Here is a 13,768-nt window from a genome sequence, read left to right on the forward strand (position 1 = left end):
ATCTGTTCTGATAGAAGAGCTATTTTCCCAGAGGAGCAAGCTGTTCAATTGATAAATTGGTTTTCAAGAATTTCATGAATAAACAGTGAAGTTATTTATTGGTTTGTAGCCTTATCCTTCATAGGGTGACCAATCTTTCCTAGTTTTTCAGGCATGAGGAGGTTCTTGGGATGCAGGACTTTCCATTTTAAAACAAGGACAACAAATTACTTAACTATGTGATTTTAAAAACCAGGCTTATTAATTTTAAGTTCTGACTAAAGGAAAGGAATTTTTCCCTTAAGATACTGTGATGTTTCCCAGTTTTATTGCCATGACACTGAAACATCACATTTATAGATAACCTGAAAAAAAATTAAGTTCTCTCCTTTTCTGGCCTAAAAGAAATCATTCCAATTTTAGTATATGTGCTGCCGAAGCGAGCACCTGGCCTAAAAGAAATCAATTCTTTAAATAAACCATTTAAAAGAAAGTGGAAAGAAAGGAAGGAAGGAAGGACGGAAGAAAGGGGAGAAAAGAAAAGAACAGAGAAAAGAAAGTGTGGTTGGCTGAATAATGATTCCCCTGTCCCACCCCACCCCCAAAGATGTTCCTAATTCCTATAACCTGTGAATGTTACCTTATATGGCAGAAGGGGCTTTACAGATATGATCAAGTTAGGGATTTTGAGCTGAGAAAATTATCCTTTATTATCCATATGGGCCTGATACAGTCACAGAGATACTTGTAAGAAGGAGGCTGAAGATCAGAAGAAGAAGCAATGTCACCATGCACACAGGGGTAGAAAAGGCTATGTGATGTGAGACTATGAGCCAGGGAATTTGGTGGCCTCTAGAAAATGAAAAAGGCAAGAAAAGACTCTCCCCTAAATCCTCCAGAAGGAACGAGCCCTGTTAACACCTTAATTTTAGCCTCATAAGACTCATTTTGGATTTCTGACCTCCAGAATTGCAAGAGAATAAATTTGTGTTGTTTTAAATCACTAAATGTGTGGTAATTTGTTACAGCAGCAAAAGGAAACTCATACAGAGAGTATCTGGGAAATGAATGGCTATAACATGCTCCTTTGGTCATTATTTCTAGTTGCTTTTATGAGCAAAGCTTGTCTTACCTAGCAACAGTTGCCAAGTAAGTTAACAATTTCATGCTAGAATCTGGAGGAGAGCCACTGCTTAAATCTTCCCAAATCCAGTGCCCATACTTTACATGGCAAAGGCTTTCAGTATCATTCTTTGCCATTAGGCACATAACCACTACCTAATGATGGCGAATCATTTCATAGTTACCAGCCTCTAACATTGTCCTAAAACCTTGAACCTCTTCCAGCTTTCTTAAACTTCTAGCTTTTTCTTAAAACTTTTTTTTTGTCTCGTAAGAGTAATTTAACTGCACATAGTAAAAGACATCTAAAATTTAATTATGATCAGAAATCCGAATTACACAAGCTTTGTTTGCTGTGCTGTTTGTAATAAAATAATTCCACCAGCCCCTTTTGGGGAAACCTTCAAACGGATCCAGGAATACAAGCCATTTAAGACACGCTTTTACACTCACAAAGATATACTGGGTAAGTGAATGCTCTTTTCCTTTGTTCTAATATTTGATAGCATTATATGTCATTCTTTCTGCTATACTTTTATCAGCTCTTCTGATCAAAGTTGCTTGTCTTGCAGGGGTGTCTGTTTGGCACCAGAAGAATATGGTTGAAATCTAGCTTCTCCACTGACCAGTTGTGTGCCTTAGACAGTACACTTAGCCTCTCAATCTGTTTCCTTATAGGGATGTTAGGGATCCTGTGTTAAATAGGGATGTTAATCCCTATTTGCAGGTTGGTTATGAGGCTTTAATGAAATATTTGTTGACACATAATAGTAAATGGGAGTTCTTTTTGCCCTTGCCCATACTTGGTCACCTTCCTTACACATAGGAGAGGAAATACCTCTAAGTAACACCTTAATAAGTGGGTGACACTATAACCTTTACTAGTAGCTGGTGACATAAATGTAGGTAACATGGAGATGACCTGAGACTATTTGCTGTCTAAGCAAATCAGATTGTCATCACAGGTTTACTTCTCTCCTTATTCCTATCAGAGTTTGCAGTCTAACTTTGAACCTTAAAATGCATTCCTAAGGACTCTCAAAATACTTCTCTGATGCTCTCTTCCTGTAACCTGGTAAACTAGTGATTTGATTTCACTCCTGATCTTGGAAAATGTGAGAAGCTAAAGAATGGAGAATGTCTTGAAAACATTACAGTATAGGGGAGATCAAATTGGAATCATTCTCTACAAATAATCAATACCAAAACTGATTTTAACTTTCAGTACATGTTTAGTATGACTTATTAATTATAATGTCTAGAGTGATTTGACTTCTTATGCCCAGGTCAGTGGATATCTATTCTTAGATGTGTGTTTATTGATTGATTCCTTATGCGGATAAATCTAGTTAGAAATTAATATTTTATATTCAGTGACCTGTGTTTGTCATTGACTATTTTAAGCCGAAAGAGTCAAAATTCTCTGTTCTTTGTAAATAAATTCAGGAGCATGTGGGAATGTCTGTATAAATGTTAAGTGAATATTGCATAGGGCAGTAGTCCTCAATGCTAGCAGTGCACACAGCTTTTATTTTTTGTGTTTTTTTGGGGGTTTTGGTTTTTTAAGTAGGCTCCACACCCAACGTGGAGCCCAACATGGGGCTTGAACTCACGACCCTGAGATCAAGACCTGAGCTGGGATCAAGAGTCAGACCCTCAACCGACTGAGCCATGCAGGTGCCTCAGCACACATAGCTTTTTTTTTTTTTTTTTTTTTAAAGATTTTATTTATTTATTTGAGAGAGAGAGAATGAGAGAGAGCACATGAGAGGAGGGAGGGTCAGAGGGAGAAGCAGACTCCCTGCTGAGCAGGGAGCCCGCTGCGGGACTCGATCCAGGGACTCCAGGAGCATGACCTGAGCCGAAGGCAGTCGCTTAACCGACTGAGCCACCCAGGCACCCAGCACACATAGCTTTTAAAACATTTGTTTTTACTACAAATATCTAAATACAGAGTCATAGGACTTAATGTTAATTTAACACAGACCCACTAACTTAGAGCCTTCAGAATCAGGCTTCAGCATGTGTTGGTTTTTATTTTTTTATATTTGTTTCATATTTTAATAGCTTTTTATTTGGAAATTGTTTAAGACTCACAAGTTTTAAAAACAGAATAGAGTTCCCTTGTACTCCTTCTCCAGTTTCTCTCATTGATATCTTACAAAATGCTAGTATATTGTCAAAACCAGGAAATTGGTACTGGAAAATACCGTTAACTCAGGTGCAGACCTTACATGCATTTTTTTTTTCTTGATGTATAATTTTATAAAATTTATCACGTGTAGGCTTATGTAACCATCTCCACAATCAGGACAGAGAACTGTTCTATCACCACAAAGGAACTCCCTTGTGTTACCCCTTAACACACCCTACCCTGAACCCCTGGCAACCACTAATCTGTTCTCCATCACTATAATCTTATCCCTTTGAGAATGTTATATAGATAGAATCATATAGTATGTAACTCTTTGAAAGTGGCTTTTTTCATTCAGCATAATGCCCTTGAGATCCATCCAGGTTGTCCTTTGTATTACTAGTCTTTCCCTGAGTACTTTTTTTAAAGCTATGCAGGAATCCTGTTGTACAATCAGGGTTGAGAAAAACTAATATCAAATAATGGAATTTAAGCATAAGAAAGAGTACTAGCAGCCCACAGTTGTATCACATTTTTATGAAATTTAATACATTGATGGTCCATGCTTAGTCCCCTTTCTTCCTAGATCTTTCATAATCATATCTACACAGTGTTGAGCCTATGTAGTATATGTCCATCTCTACTGTAGTATTCACTGCCCTATGTGTTTAGAATCACTAATAATCTAATAGCAAAGACTTGTAATGCTATCAAACATGGATTTTCAGTTGCAGGTGACAGAAACACAACTCAGACAGACTGTGCATGAAAGAGAATTCCTTGACCCTTTAACAGAGAAGCCCAAGAGGGATCTGGTACCAGGGCTTTCGATCTATCCACGCCTGCTCTCAATGAGTTGGCCCAATTGTTTACTACCAGCCAGGCTTACTCCAGCAGCTGGGAAAAGAGTAGAAGTGGTCCCAAACTGCTCTAAGTGGCTATTACCTCTAGCTTAGAAATCTCAGAGGAAAAAGGTATTTTCTCCTTACATCCTTCTATAAATCCTAAAGAAGAGCCTGGTTGGCCAGGCTGGAGCATGTGCCCAACCCTGGGCCAACTGTTATGGCCTGGAGGATGGTGACAATATGATGGGTGAAGCAGGTTGGCTGCTGAGATTTGCAGTCCCCAGTCCCCCCAGAACAACCTGAAGTGAGAGAGGAACATTCTTGAGAGAAATGGGTCCTGTTACCAGAGGGAGAGCAGAAATGTTGGCAGACACCTATGTCCACAATGGCTTCTCTGTACTTATCGCCAAGCTGGGTATCGGGAGAGAGACACTGCAATATAAGATAAGCTTTGTAATTTTCAGAAGTTGATCGTCAAGACCTAATCACATGAAAAGTTAATAATTCAACAAATCTAAGATGTGAGAAATAAATGGAATGAAGAGTAAGTAGTATAAGAGTTTAGATTGGGTAAAAGATGACTCTGTGTGTGCCATGAGCACTGAAAAGGCTTGTCACCCGCACACAGGTCCTGAGCCACCTCTGACGGTCCGCTCTGGCAGGTGAAGCTGGAGCTCGGCTGCAGGTCTAGCTCTGTCCCTAGCTATCTGGTACTGTGTAGTCCTCTCACCTCTTTAGGCTTTTATTTTCTTGTCCGAGTAGGGAGGCTATTATGGGAATATTGTCATGTGGAAATTAAGTGAGACCATTGACCGAGAAGTACTAAACAGCTACCCCCTTACTCCACAACTGAAGCAGCTAACCTGTGAAGACCTACACATGAAGAAAGACATGCAATAGAGTGAAGAGAGCATTCTGCTACCCCTTCCCTGAGAGAAGCAACGCCAGCGCCCAGATCAGGGCAGAGAGTGGGGAGCAGGACAATGTGCTAACATAGCTTGAATATTCTCTCACTGTTCTGCTCTGGGACCGCAGGATGTGCTCTTTTCTGCCACTTTACTTCCCCAGTTGCTTATTGTGTGGCCTGAGTGTGATGAAGGGAACAGCCTGTCTCCAGACCCAACGATGCTGTGAGCTCCCTCCTCACTAATTAGGGAAAAACCTACCCCTTTCATCGGTATCTTTAAAGAAAAGATTGACATCTAAAAGGGAATATCTTTTAGAGGACATTAATAAGTAACTAGGTGATAGTGAAAAGGAAAAAACAGTCTGTGGATTCTTGTGATTGTTTTTCCTCAAATACACAGATATTGGGGCAGATATTCTGAATAAAGAAGAGCAATTTCAAGAGGCAGTACTCAAAGAACGTATTGCAAAAGCAGAAGCTGACGTATGGGTTCAGGTAAAAGAAGTTGGATATCAACCTAAATGCATCTTTACAGTTCTTTCACTTTTTGGATTTGTCCAAAACAATAGTCAGAACTGACTTTGAATCCTGGCTATCTGTGGGACCTTGGGCAAATTCTTCAACTCTGCAGTCTCAGCTTCTTCAAATGTAAAAGAGGAACGATAAGATTCTATAGGATTGTTGAAAGAGTTCAATGAAATAATGTGTCTGGCACACAGGAGGTCTTTAGTGAGAAGCAAACACCATTAGGGGTTTCATTCCTTCTAAATTGCCCCTCTGTGTGGATGACTCCTGCTCTCCTTAATCTCACTGGATTAAAACTTAAAAAAAAAAGACATCCTTGTTAATAATTATTATTGCTTACTATTTCATATGTAGACCATCCATTTGTGTGGTGTTGTAACACCCCTGACCAAGTGCCTGTTTTTGCCGAATTCTGTATTATGGTCTGCTCTCCTTCTTTCTCTCCAAGGAACTTGTTTACCTTGTCCCTATGACTGCTGAGGGTTGTAGGGGCAATTTGAGTGTGTTGGGACTCACAGTCAGATCCCAGACACTTAACTGAAGCAAAATCTCAATCCTCCAGCCTCTCCTCCTTCCAGTCATAGATAGAATAACGTAAACAACTTCCCAAAGAGAATGAATGCTCCGTGAGAGCAGGACAAGACACAGTGCTTGGAACATTATTTCTCAGTGTCTTTATAATATAGACATCATGGCAAAGAGTGTTAGAATTGTCCAGCATCTGTGCCCGCACAAGTTTGGTATTAGAGTACTATGAAAGTGCAAAATGTTCCAAGTGCAAAGGGTAATATGAATAAAAGTCTTAGTAGTCATCTCTCTTTATCAATAATAGTAAAATTCAAATCAATTGCAAACTATTAATTATACACCCTAATACAAAGCAATGTCAGCATATCTAATGATCTGGGCATTCTCTTCAAATAAAATAATAAAACCTCTTTCTGAATGCCTGATTCAGGAGGTCAGGGATGGTGCTCAGCCTCGTTTCTCAGCAAGGTCTAGCTTTGTGCATCTTTCCACTTCTCTGTATTTTCCAGATTTTCTGCAATGAGCACACATTACTTTGATAATCAAGAAGCAAGAAATAAAGTGCCAAAGAAAAGACAACCCAGCAGCTTACAGTAAAACTCTCTTAAGCAGTTCACAAAACAGTAATGTTAGCTGTCAGTTAGAATGTGTTAGGGCATCTCTGGCTGAGGCAGCCAGTTGGCTGTGGGAGATTTGAGATGGGAACAGAGCAAGTAATTAGGGGCCCCATGGCGGTTGCTAATTTTCAGTAAACATGAAAAATTTGTGTTAATATAAGTTTATACATTAATATATAAATATTAAGTATGGGCTGTTTCTTTCAAAGGCTGATGAACGTCAAAAACAAGCAATCGAGAAAGCACTTGAAGAAGCAAATGACCAACACAAAATTAATATTCAGATTCTGGAAGAGGCACACCAAAAAGATTTACAGGTTTTTATAATGGCTTGTTTGTTGTCTTTTTAAGGGTACATAGGTTAGTAAAAAGCTCTGGCAAAGGAATAAGAGAAAAAACAAAATATGTAAAACCTTGATGGGTATTTCATGGAGGTTGGTTGGGACACCCAGGATTTTCACAGAAGAGATGCTGAACTCACAGATGAGAGGCAGCAGTGATGGATGGGTGTGGGAGAATCCCACGGTTTCTGATGTGATGAATCCAAAACTTTATGGGGTTTCAAGGCCCAAAGGAGCCACCCCTTTGCTTTACCCTCCACGTCTCTTGCCCCAGCCCTTCTATCTCACCGCCGTTTTTCGGGTCCTCAAACCTGAATGCACCGCCTCCTTCCCACCTCAGGGTCTTTGCCAGAATGTTCTTCCCCCACTTCAAGGGTTTTAGCTCAAACATCACTACTCAAGGGAAGCTTTACCTGATCAGCTCTGCCCTGCCACCGTGCTCTGTCCTTGACACCCTGTCGCCTTTTATAGCAGTCCTCACCCATCAGCATTGCAGTTAAATAGACCGTGTGATTACTTGTGCCTCACACACGACAGTAGCCTCCAGTAGGGCATGTCTCTCTCATTCCCACCCTAGCCCAGTGTCCAGCGCAGAGCCTTGGCTTAGCAAGTGTTCAGGCTGTGGCCGAACAAAGGAAGCAGGGTGTTTGCTTCCCTCTCCCGGGCTCTCTGATGGCCTCCTCTCCCCTCAATTTACATTTACTGCAGTGCCGATGGGGACTCTGAGCTGTTACTGAAGTATTTCCTGCAGCACCAGAGTTCATAAAATGAGGGGTCCTCTTTCTAACCTGGAACTTATAGGTAGCTGGCCAACATCCCAGGCAGAGGTGCAGGAATTCATCACTTAGTTCAGTACCCCAGTTACCAAATCTGATCAAAGGAAAAGGATATAGAACTGTTCTCACATGTCAGCCACGGGAGGGACAGGACAAGACATGGTGTAGATGTGATGATTCATGGGCAGAGGCTGGAGGGAAAGTGGCAGAAGTCTGGCCCCAGATTCGGCCTAACTTAATAAAAACAGAACTAATAAACAGTTCAGGGACCACCGGCCCATTCATTCATTTTTCGGTAATGAACACCTACCATGTATCAGACAAGATTAAATGGACTGTCCTTGTCCTCAGGAAACTTGTTGTCAGGAAAGGGAGCTCTGCCCCAGGGTTCCCTTTAGGAAGGGTAGTGGGATCCTCCCTGCCTGGCTCCAGTGGCCATGGTCCCCGAGAAGTTGGCTGCAGGGGTTCACTGCCCATTCCCTATTTTAGTTCAAAACACGAAGACATTTATAGTAAATCTATGTGGACCTGCTGCACCACTGGCATCTGCCGGTACGGCCATAAGTATTTGAACACTTCTCTATCAGTTGATAGATAACCACCTGTCAGCCACCCTGGCCACTCCCCCAGACTCTAAGACCTCCCGCAATCCAGCCGCGTAAAGGGGCAACCCTTTAAAGTGGTGGGGAACTTCAGGCCCCTGCCCCCTTGCTGCAGCCAGAGGATAAGGATACACACTTTGAACACCACTCCTGGTGTTGGGTTCTGAACATACAAGGATGACCGAGCTGTGATGCCGGTTTCAAGGAGCTCACGTTTGACTGTACTCCCTCCATGTAGTCTTTGGGTGGGGTTGATACACTTCGTGCTGAAGTAGAAGCCCTAGGAAAATGTAAAGGGGAAAAGTTAGAAGGAGGCTGACCTTTCTAAACTATTTGTCTAGCGTTTGGGAATTCACATTTATACTACCATCTCAGGGGCAGATCTCCTAAAGATTTTATTTATTTATTTATTTATTTAAGAGAGGGAGAGCGCGTAAGCGGGGGGAGGAGCAGAGGGAGAAGGAGAAGCGTACTCCCCTCTGAGCAAGGAGCCCGACATGGGACTCAATCCCAGGACCCTGCGGTCATGACCTGAGCTGAAGGCAGACACTTAACCGACTGAGCCACCCAGGCGTACAGGGATATTTTTAGTGTAATGAGGAGTGATTTGTCTAAGAGGGATGCATAGGATTATTTCAACTTAGGATACCCAGACATACACATCATTATTGCTTCTCAAGTGGTGTCTATGAACAACCTGCTTTAGAATCTACTCACCTGGGAGCTTAACATGCAGATTCCCAGGCCCCACCTGACCTACACAGTCAGGGGCAAGGTTTTTAACCAGCAGCCCATCTGATTCTCACACGTATTACAGTTTGAGATTGCCAATATGTAGAGCAGAAACCAAGCTATTCTAAAACCAAATACCATTAAATTCAGATATGTAGATCTCACCAGGTATTAATTACTCTTTTATGATATTAAGAATTTGGCATAAGTCTCATATTACATTTTGAGTAAATCAGCTCATATATTGAGATACTGTAAGAAACAGCCTCATGAAATCCATCATATTTACTGCACTGATGTGTGACAGACATTTATGACACAATGTCTGCCTTAGGAGAAGTTTCTCTCAGCTATCACATGTAGAAATATCTGGGCCTCTCTGAGTATCTCATTTGTTTTTGCCTTATGGACATGGTTTATCTTTCTTTGATAAGATAATATATGAGCTGATTTACTCAAAATGTATTTCAGTAAAAGTAATTTAACTGGGAGACTTTCCATTGAATAAGAACATTGCCAAACAGTCAGTCATTGAATTATTTTTGTAACTTTAAATATATATTCCACATGCTTTGTGAGGCAGTAAAATGATTTTGCTTTTAATACATCATTGCATAAAAGAAGGACTTGGTTTAATGCTTTTTTTATGAAGTAAGATAAATCTTAAAGACGTTTAGAAATATTTCCATGCAAAATGTTTTATCGTCAAAAAGTTCTAGTCCTCTCAGAGGCAAAACCTTCTGCATATGGAAAACCTAGTGGCCTTTCTAAACAGCCAGTGTTTTCCTTAACATTTCTTGCTAAATACATGAACTGAGGCCACTCTGGAGAGATTCTTAAAGTTGTTTTTGTTGTTTTATTCCTTTTTTAAAATTGTCACCTTTGGAGTAGCCAAAGTGAGAAGACGAAAACTTTCCTTCTCTTGAAAAAACTGAAGTCTAACAAATATTTTAATTGTTAAGACACTTTTTTTCTAAAAAGCTAAAGTGGTTTCAGCTTCCATTGAGACATAGAGTTCAAAAGAAAGAAAGAGAAAGCAAGCAGACATGTTCACTGTGATTAGAGGATTGTACAGCGTTTCTGGAATGAAAATAAATTGATGAATCTCTTGAAAGACCCTAGCATCACAGCCAGCGATGAAGCAGGAAACTGGCATTGAGAATCCTGTTTCTGTTCCTAGTTCTTCCACTGACTCACTATGTGAAATAACTTATTTCTTTATGCTCTCTTGTTATCCCTAAAATAGAGGTAAAAATTTACTTTTAAATGAAAGTTTTGAAACTCTAGGCAGAATTCATTGCTCCTCCTTTCTTGCATTTCTACTAAAACACTCATTGCACGATTAAGTTGCTGGTTTCTTGAGGAGGAGGATCCCAGCCTTCTTGTGTTTGTAGTACGTGAGCCTAGCACAGTGCCTGGCACGTGGCAGGGTTAGTAGGCATTTCCAAAATGGTTACAGGGTTTTCCTTGAGAATCTGTTTTTCTTGAGTCTTGCTTTGACTAGTGCTTCCTCCCTTTACTTGGCCAAAGGCATCCACAGGTCCTTCTACCCTGGAGTGATGGAGCACTTGTTCCTGTCCCCTTGGTGAAGGAGAAAGGACCCCTCAATGCTAATGAGCTGGAATGCTCAGACGGCAAGAGGACAGACAGACAAGCTTCTGTGACTACAGTAATGGGCAACTGTTAGCTGTCTGAGCTTCAGGTTCCCTCCTACCCAGAAGACACTCAGGAGGCATAGTCATTATTTCTGTCATTTTCCAGGATTGACTTCCTAAAGGAGAATCATATTATGTATCTCTAATTATGTATAAAGATAACATGACACTATAGAACATTTGGACGATCAAGGAAAAAAAGACCTATTTTCCCTTTTGGCATATTAGGGAATATTCCAATATTACTTACATAAATATTTATGCTCTGTGGTTTGCAACATTTCTGGTATTAGCATTGTATAAATGAAAGTTTTCCATATCATACACAGTCTTCTTTTTATTTTTTTGAGAGAGAGAGGAAGCTGGAGGGAGAGAGAGAAAGCTGGAGGGAGAGAGAGAGTCTTAAGCAGGCTCCATGCCCAACGTGGAGCCCAAGGCAGGGCTCTATCTCATGATCCTGAGATCATGACCTGAGCTGAAATCAAGAGTCAGGTACTTAACCGAATGTTTGTTCATTCTGTTCTTACTCTGGGTGGAGCCACCCAGACACCCCCACACTCTTCTTTTAAATCATCAGTGTTGATAGATGCACATTCCATTGGGTTAAATACGAATAACTTTTTAATATGCATTTTTATGAGACTGAGACTGACTCAGGACCTTCTAGTGTACATTTTTAAACACCAAAGCTATAAGGGCACCTGGGTGGCTCAGTCAGTTAAGTGTCTGACCCTTGATCTCAGGGTTACAAGTTCAAGCACTGGGTTGGGCTCCATACTTAAAAAAGAAAAAGAAAAATATATTTAAAAAAAAAATAAATAATAAATAAATAAATAATAAATAAATAAATAAATAAAAGCTATAACATCTAAACCTATTTAACTATTGCTTAAGGAAATGGCAGCCAAAACCAAGATTGAGGTGCACCAAAACATGGAAGATGAACTACAGAGAGAACACTTGGCTGCAGAACAACGCATGGTACATAGAATCCAAAGGATTATGATGGAGTGCCACAGGGAGAAGGTCCAGGCTGTGGAGAAGGCCAGGGCTGAAGAGAGACAGATGGCCCAAGAAGCAATCCAGGCCCAGAAAAGGTATTCCAGAGAACACATTTGCAAATCAGTATCTTACTCTGGCCAAATCAACTTGGAGCAAGGGATAAGGTTGAGGCACATAGGTGGATATTTCCCAGGTTCTGTGTTTTTATATTTTTATTATGGAATATTTCAAACTTAGAGAACAATATGAAATATATTGTAGAATGTATGTGTATGTGTGTGTGTGGTTTAAAGAAAAAATACCATGAATATTCAAAGACCTACCACTCATCTGAAGAGATTGAAAATTGCTAACACTTCTGATGCTCCCATGACGCTTCCTCAATCACATTTCCTTCCTCTCCCCACTCTCAAGAGATAACTACCATCCTAAATAATGTGCTTTGCGTTCTGTATCTCCAGTTTTAAGAGGCTGAGGAGAGGAATCAAGAAATATTTCCCCATAAACACATAAAAGTCAATCTTCACATTCACTAGCTGATATCATACACCCCTATGGATGTGTTACTTTTGGTCTTTTCCTTATTACACAAGTCATACATGCTGTAAATGAAATGGACACTTTGGAAATATATAGGGCAAAACTTGCTAAGTCCTCACTCACTGCTTCCCTACCTTCCCTGTCTCCCAGGGACATTCATTTTTAAATAATGGGCCCCTTGTCCTTCCATGCCCTTTTGATGTCATTACAGCTTTATATTTGTACATGATCACAAATAATTTCTACACAAATCAGATCACTTTTTTTAAAGAATACCAAAGTAACCATTTTTATGTACGCAATGAACATTTGATGGAATTGGCCAATTTTTACAGGACAGCAGTCAGGATCCCTAGTGATTATTGGAACCAAGAGAAAAACAGTTTCCAGCTATTAAGTGACCTGCCCAAGATCACGCAGCTTCAGCAGCAGAACCAAGACTGAAACCTCTGTGTTTGGCCTTCTAGTCTAGGACTTGTCTCTTTTGCTTTGCTCTTTGACTTAAGGAACAAATCTGTTTGTGATTAATGGGTAAAATCTTCTTTGTTAGAACTGTTTAGAACAGGGCCAAAGGTCAAATCCTGTAGGATGTTTATTTTGCAGATAAATAAGAGCGAGGGCTGCAGCTGTGACTGTTTCAGCGGTACCTTCCTTCATGCACAGGCTATAAATCATTATTGAGACTGAAAAGGAAAGTGAAAGAGGATTCTGGGAGAAAGTTAGAGAAGGTGGTAATGCCCAAATGAGTTGTAGTCCAATACAGTGAAAGGTGGTACCCCTCTCCCTTCTCCCCGCCCTCCATCTGCAGGAACTCTGCCTCTCCTGTAGGAGCTTCTGGGTCTACTCCTCACACACTTACAGTGTCTGCTCCTTCCCTCACTCTGCTGCTTTCATCATCCCCCCTACTCCCACCTCTGGCCCTTTCCTCTCTGCCTTTTATTAAGTCAGTTGACTAAAATTAGGGAACTGCTATGTCTGTTGTTTAAGGATATCCAGCTAGAATGTCCATTTTGTCCATTGATGTATTCCAAATGCCTGGAAGAGAGCCTGGCACATGGTATGCATGTATTAAATATTTATTAAACAAAGGTTTGAATTTGTTCCAATTAGCTGAACCCACTCTGCCGCACATCAGATCTTATTTCTAGACATTGCTGGATTCCAGTGTTCTTTAGAGCATTTGCAGAAATTAATATATGGAGAAGGACCACTCTTTAGAATTCGACTGTAGATCTTTTATTTGACTATAAACTTCCACTGAAGAATTAAGGATTCAGAACATTTACATATTATGACAAATATGCCAAATTCACAGAACACATTTTGTGGACTGGGGTGATTAGATTCTAAATAGATTATCTGGGAAACACTGTATTCTTTTTCTGGAAGGAAAGAAGGAAGGGAGAGAAGGCGAGAAGGAAGGAGGGAGGTGGAATGAAGGAAGGAAGGAAGGAAGGAAGGAA

At 40.5% G+C, this 13,768-nt stretch overlaps 1 protein-coding gene across 1 annotated transcript in view; it reads left to right on the plus strand.

The window, feature by feature from the left end:
• The first annotated feature begins 475 nt into the window (after positions 1-475).
• Positions 476-13,768, plus strand: part of CUNH6orf163 (chromosome unknown C6orf163 homolog) — a 23,266-nt gene continuing 9,973 nt past the window's right edge. The window contains exons 1-4 of the mRNA XM_034991326.1: positions 476-1,567; positions 5,388-5,482; positions 6,867-6,974; positions 11,658-11,860. Coding sequence (XP_034847217.1) covers positions 1,420-1,567; positions 5,388-5,482; positions 6,867-6,974; positions 11,658-11,860 — 554 coding nt within the window. The 5' untranslated portion in view covers positions 476-1,419. The remainder of the gene's footprint in view (positions 1,568-5,387; positions 5,483-6,866; positions 6,975-11,657; positions 11,861-13,768) is intronic.

This window comes from Mirounga leonina, unplaced genomic scaffold (assembly GCF_011800145.1).
Source record: "Mirounga leonina isolate KUSES-001 unplaced genomic scaffold, KU_Mleo_1.0 Mir_53, whole genome shotgun sequence".
NCBI lineage: Eukaryota > Metazoa > Chordata > Mammalia > Carnivora > Phocidae > Mirounga > Mirounga leonina.